Source organism: Tupaia chinensis, unplaced genomic scaffold (genome assembly GCF_000334495.1).
Source record: "Tupaia chinensis unplaced genomic scaffold, TupChi_1.0 Scaffold000291_1, whole genome shotgun sequence".
NCBI classification, from domain to species: domain Eukaryota; kingdom Metazoa; phylum Chordata; class Mammalia; order Scandentia; family Tupaiidae; genus Tupaia; species Tupaia belangeri.
Window position 1 is genome coordinate 478,238 of NW_006159776.1, and position 6,772 is coordinate 485,009.

At 36.4% G+C, this 6,772-nt stretch overlaps 1 protein-coding gene across 1 annotated transcript in view; it reads left to right on the forward strand.

Annotated features, from left to right (window-relative positions):
• LOC102489216 (protein NipSnap homolog 3A) overlaps positions 1-1,718 on the forward strand; it is a 20,040-nt gene extending 18,322 nt beyond the window's left edge. Inside the window, exons 5-6 of the mRNA XM_006150594.3 lie at positions 1,280-1,366; positions 1,453-1,718. Of these exons, the coding sequence (XP_006150656.1) occupies positions 1,280-1,366; positions 1,453-1,529 (164 nt within the window). The 3' untranslated portion in view covers positions 1,530-1,718. The remainder of the gene's footprint in view (positions 1-1,279; positions 1,367-1,452) is intronic.
• Positions 1,719-6,772: the final 5,054 nt, after the last annotated feature.

Here is a 6,772-nt window from a genome sequence, read left to right on the forward strand (position 1 = left end):
ATATATATACACCCATGTGTCACCTGTAAGCATAAACACATATGCTATGTATATATAAATACATAAATTTTTTACAGAAAAAAATTACATATATCTAAATATGGAAAAGATGCAGTAAAATAGAAAAGTGGCTATTTTAGGATGGTAGGATTAGAAATAGTTCTTACTTTCGCCTTTATGTATCTGCATTTTTTTAAACCTGTACAGCTAACATGTAGTAAATTTAATTATAAAAATTTTATAAATATGTATAAGAACATTTATTTCAGTATCTTAAAATACTGAAATATTGGGAGTAATCTTAATAACTATAAACAGTTGGGATAAAATGTTGTCATATAGATAAGAAATTTTTTTTTAATTAGCTCAAAGAGAGAGAGAGAGGGAAAGTGAGAAAGCACCTTCCATGGGGAATGTCCTACAGCAATCCTTTCTTCTTCATTTCTACTATCAGGGTGTTTGGCATAGGCTTACACATGCCTGGAGTGTTTTTCAAGGTGCCAGGTCTAGACTCAAATTGCGCAGTCAGCCATGTGTGATTCAGCCCCCTTAACCTCCATACCATCTGCTGACCCAGAGGAGTTCTTATAGCCATTAAAATTAGTATCATTGAATTAGAAAATTCTCATATTGTTGATACTTAAAATTCTCTTAATTAAGCATAAAACACAGTAAAAACCTAATTTAGTTTACTCAACTTTTTTAAAGGAAATACATCATATATTAGTAGAAGTTTATTATTTACTTTTTGAGTGATTCTTGTTACAGGGCACATGCACTCGTCAGAGAGACAGAGAGCGAGAAATCACCCCCTGAGGGGGATGGCGACACCGCCATAATCCCTTCTTCTCCATTCTCCTCTCAAGACCTTGGGCATGCATGCACACGTACCTGGTGTGAGTTTTAAGCCACCGGGTCCAGGACTTGAACCTCGGTCGACTACGTGGAAGTCTAGCAATGTAACCATTATGCCATCTGCTGGTTCCAGTAGAAGTTTATTTAGGCAGTTAAAATTATGCTAATCTTATTTTCTTATAGTCTGCCTTTTTTTTTTTAATTTAATAAAGTGTAGGAAGTCATGAAACCTGGACCTAGTCTTAATTGTGTCTTTAGTCATCAAGTCTTTGATTCCTCTGAAATATCATCACTGACAGAATTAGTTGTACTTGATCATATCACTATTTTGACTTAAAAATAAGATATTTCTGATTTATGTTTCTATATTTCTGATTTGTTAGTATCATATTCTTTAGAATCTATTTGTGGTTTTCTTCTGTAGTTCATGTTCTTTGGTGGAACGAGAGTGCAGAAAGTCGTGCAGCTGGGAGACATCAGTCTCATGAGGATCCCCGAGTTGTGGCAGCTGGTAAGCCATTTCATTAGGCATGAATTATTTTTAGAACAAATTTGGTTCAGTCTGTAACTCTGCCCTCTTATGAATTGTTTTTCCAGTTCGGGAGAGTGTCAACCACATAGTTTCTCAGCAGAATATGCTTCTGATTCCTACTTCGTTTTCACCATTGAAATAGTCTGCTACAGAAAAATCACGCATTTCATTAACTGCTATGAGATATGCCTGTTAATGGTGCTTTAATTCTCCCAAGAGGGTCTTTCATTTGAAGAAGGTGGTAAGTTAATTCACTAAGTTTCTTGTAGTTTTTTTTTTTTTTATTATTTCTTTAATTTTTGCCATAAGGTGTGTTCACCAGAGAGACAGAGAAAAAGTGAAAAATCACCCCTCAGGAGGGATAGCTATGCTGCAATTCCTAATCCTCCACTCTCCTGGAATTTTGGACACATACGCACATGTGCAGTGTGATTTTCAAGCCAAAGGTCCAGGACTTGAAACTTGGTAGGCCATGTGGGAGTCCAACGCCTTAACCATCATGCTATCTGCTGGCTCCAGGTTTCTTGTAGTTTTAAAACCCACCTCTGACCATTGTCACCACCACTTTAGGAAGTAGCTCTGTTCATTTTTCTCATTGGCATTTCAGTATCTATTATACTTTAGAAATAGTTGATACTGTTTCTGATTTTTCATTTGTTTCAGAATACTGCTTCTGTATTTTGACAACTTTTTGCTTTATAGTATTGTTTTACATTCAAATAATGATTGTATATTTCCTTATCTGACAAGATTTTTAAATTATGTCTGTTTTTGTCTGAAATTTCAACAGAATTTTGCCCAGTAAAGTTGATTTTGTGATATAAAACAGGATTCATAAATGTATTAGGTCAAGTATATTTCTATACTTTGGCAAGTATGGTATCATCTGCATCATTGGTATTAATTATGATTTTCACATTATGTCATTCTTACTTGGTAAATAATATAATTAGATCATGACATTAAAAGTCTAGAGAGGTAGAAAAACATCTAGAGAAGACTTGTTGGATTATATGTAGAAATGTATTCATTTATAATTAATTTCATTAATTTGTACTTTATTTTGAATCATTAACAATTGTCTCTGGGATAATTACTTGTTTTAAAGAGATCTGCATTATTATAGAAATGCTTGCTTTAATAAAAGCCTACATATCTATTCTCATTTTTAAATTTACATTTTATGTTTATATCCCCTTCTCTGTTGCTATACCATAGTGACAGAACAGTAATTTACCATCTTTATTGTAAATGTTAAGTTTGATCAAGAAAATAGCCTGCTGGTAACCCCAGAAGGAGGGATCCTTTAGTACTGCCACAGATGTATGATTTTTCCTTGAAACTGTTTAAGTTTCTTTATTTCTTTTATGATCAAGAGAGAGAATAAGAGATAGCACCCCCATGGTACCTTGAGACCATAGTCCATTCTCAGCCTTAAATCAGCCCACCATCATTATCATGTGCCCAGCATACTCCCAGCATACTCAGGGAGTTCTCCAGACTTGAACTAGGAACCTTCCCATGTGGTAGTCCCTCACAAAGCATCACTTTTTACCACTGTACCAGCATCTGATCACACCTTGAAAGATTTTTAATTTTCATTTTACTGATGCCTTTACTTTCTAAACCTAGGTTTGGTATTGCAGGCTCTCCTAATACTTATTTTATTTTTCTAAACATAGTGTTAACTTTAAAGTAGTAAATTTTGTATTAGTTGTTCCAGGGAAAATTGTAAAAGAGAATATACAGTTTCCTCTCATTTATTACTTTCCGAATGATAGATGGTTTGTCCAGACTGTTAAACAGTGTGGAATACTATTCTTGAAAGGCAGGCAGTGACAACTCAGACATATGCCTCCTCAATATTCTTTTCTATGTAGAGTTCCTGGACTTTAAGATATCTCATATTTTATGAAATAGTTAAGGTTGGGTAGGTGATCAGCAAACACATAAATTAGCAAAAAATGAAAATTGAATTAAAAATTAAAATACTATAAAAAGTAGTTTAATATTTTGCTTCTTAATATTATAGTATCTTAGTGTTATTAATATGAAGATCATTTATATTTGATTTGGTCTATATTAAAACAAAGAGAAAGGCTAGCTTTTTTTTTGGAGAAGTTTTTGCTATAGGGCACATGCACTCTCCAGAAAGACAGAGAGAGACAGAAAGCAAGAAATCATCTCCCAGGGGGAATGGCCACAATTCCTTATCCTCCATTCTCCTCTCAGGCTCTCGGGCACACACGCACACACGCCCAGCGTGAGTTTAAGCCACCGGATCCGGGACTCAAACTATGGTCGACTACATGGGAGTCCAGTGATATAGCCATTACGCTAACTGCTGGTCCCCCTTCAGGGCTAGCATTTTGATCTTCCTGATGGGTACACTCGAGTTATCTTGAGGGATCCCCTAATTTGGTCCAAAATAGGAATATCTGGTTTAAATCACAGACCTTATTCTTCATACTTACTTCCAAGTGGATTTTTATGTATTTATTTACTTACAGTGACAGAGATTTGTCTCCTAAGAGGTCTAATTTGAAGAGGAAAGTAACTTACATATATAGGTTTATGTACTACTTTGTTTTTCTCTAGTTCTTCATTTTTCTGTTCTCTTACCTGACCTTTAGTACCTGCTCTTCCATCTTCATTCTCAGCTAATGATCTTTTCTTTACTTTACTGAGAAAATAAAAACAAAATAGAAATTGCCCAAGTCCCCACCCTCATATCTACCTGCTTTTCGCAGCCAAGCCTATAAACCCTACCTTTTCTCTTCTTTCAGTGGATGAATGGTCCGTGCTCCAGGCAAAAACAAACCCCTCCACTTACACACTCGCTGAAGGATGTGGCTCCTGAAGCCACAGTTTTCCCCTCACCCAGATCCTTCTCCTCAGATTATAAAAATGCTATTCTTTTCCTCATCTTTTAAAAAAGTAAATAAATAAAAACTTCCTCTCCATTTTTCTCCTTGACAATATGACTCAAAAGAACTTCAGACTTCCTGCCTTCATTTTTGCACCTCACACTCTCCTGAACATCCTCCATTACTATGCTAGCCACATTGCTCTTTCATTTCCCAGTACTCATTTTACTTGACTTGTTAGCAATTGACCTCTCCTTTCTTCTGGAAACACTTCCTTCATTTCTCTAAAACACTATTTCACAAGCCTTTTTTCCTCATGGATGTCTCCTAATCTCTACCTTGTCTGCTTGACCTCCAACATTGGTGTATTTTCTGTTTATACACACTCCCTATGATATTTACCCCAGTCTCGTGGCTTTCACCTCTGGAAGCTGACATTTTTCCCAGCCCACACCTCTTCTTTGAATTCCAGGTTTATTTTGTCCAAGTGCCTTCTCAATACCTCCACCTGAATGTCTATTAAAAAATTCTCACACCTCACATGTCCAAAACTGTGCTTTTGATCTGTACCCTGAAACCTTACCTCAGTTAATGGCAACTCTGTCTTTTTCCTCACATCCCATACGTATCTGTCAGCAAATCCCTAATACCCATAATTTTACTGCTTCACATCCCTACAGCCACCATCCTGGTTCAAGTTAATCAGTATCTGGATTTTGTGGAAAGACTATCTGATCTTCTGTACATGTTCCTTCACTAAATATTTGTTGATTGAGTTAACATATGTTTGAGCTATTTTTTAAGTTTATGATTCTACCACACCTCGTATTTTTGTCACCACTTATAGTTGATTGCAGGATTTATTGGAAGTGCCTCACCATCACTCTGCTAAAGTATTTCTGGAAGACATAGTAAATGACTCCATAGAAGTTCTGGCTACAAGTGCTATCAATAATTGAAAATAATACTGTTTCCCTTTGGTTCTTACAGACTGTGGTAGTATTTGACTGTATTTCAGGAAGAGAAACAAATATGCAACCAGTCTTATCTGGTTCCACACCCAGCTACTTAACTCTCAAAGAATAAGCAAATGCCACTTATAGACTCAAATTCTGTATTTCATTCTCAGCATCAACTTTTAACCTACTGAGCAAACCCTAAGAAATTATTGTGGAACTGAAGTTGAGGTAACACTTTCAGTCATCAAAGGAGTATAAACCTGGAGCACATTGGAAATGTTATGTTCATTAGAGAGACATCTTTCATAATGTCTATCACTTAGAATATCTTATTTCTAGGCAACTTTTTTTGGGGGGAAAAGGGACATTTCACTAGGAGAAAAAAAATTTTTTTAGAGATGTTTGCCGTAGAGTTCATGTGCTCACCAGAGAGACAGAGAGAGATAGACAGGCATACTGAAAGCGAGAAATGACCCCGTAGGAGATATGGCCACACCACAGTCCCTTCTCCATTCTCCTATTATGATTTGGGGCATGTACGCACATACACCTGGCATGAGTTTCAAGCTGCCAGGTCTGGAACTCAAACCATAGTTCTCCTTATGTGGGAATTCAACACCTTAACCACTACACCACCTGCAGGCCTCAGTTTGTTTCTTTAGTGACTAGTTGGCCCAGGTAAAGGGAGTTTGGACATTTGACAGATTGAGCTGATCGAGAAAAATGGAAGATTATGTATCGTAGGCTCTGCCTTAAAGGAAAAAGTCATTGGTGGTCTTAAATGAGCCAGAATGCGTGTGAGGGTCCTGACATCCCCACCCAAAAAAAAAAACAGCCTCAAGGATTGAAAACAAAACAAAAATCAGAAAGAAAAAGTAAAAGATGCTCAGGTATAGCTTATAGTGTTAAAAGAAAAAAATGTAAATAAAATTTGTATCCTGCCTATTGTTCTGTTTTCTACTTCCCTTCAAAGCAAAACCACTTTGTAGATTTGTGTGTATTCTGTCTCCCCTTCTTCACCTCATTGGTCCCTGAATCCATTCTAGTTACAACTGCATCCTTAAGAGTCTGCTGAAATAACTCTTAGAAGGCCACCAAAGACCTCAATCTTGTTGAATTTGATGGTCATTCACTGCTTTTATTGAGTTGTCTGAAAAGTCACAACACACTTTTACATAGAAAAATACGTTATGAGTTTTCCGACAATCCCATCTTCTCAGCACTGTTGAACATAATTGGCAACTTCTTCCTCCCTGAAACAATTCTTTGAACTTGCATACATAGTGTCATACTCTACAGATTTTCTTCCTCATTGGTCTGTTCTCTCAGCTTCCCTGGCTGGCTTCTCTTCTTAATGTCATAGAACCTCAGACTCAAGAATGTTCCCTATCTTCACTCTCTCTCTACGGTAAGCTCATTCAATTCCAAGGTTTAAATACCATTCATATACAGGTGATTCACACATTTTCATCTTTTTTGCAATCATTGCCCCTGAGCTCCAGACTGAAATACGATTTGCTTTTTTTTTTTTTTTTTTTGGAGGGTTTTTGATATAGGGC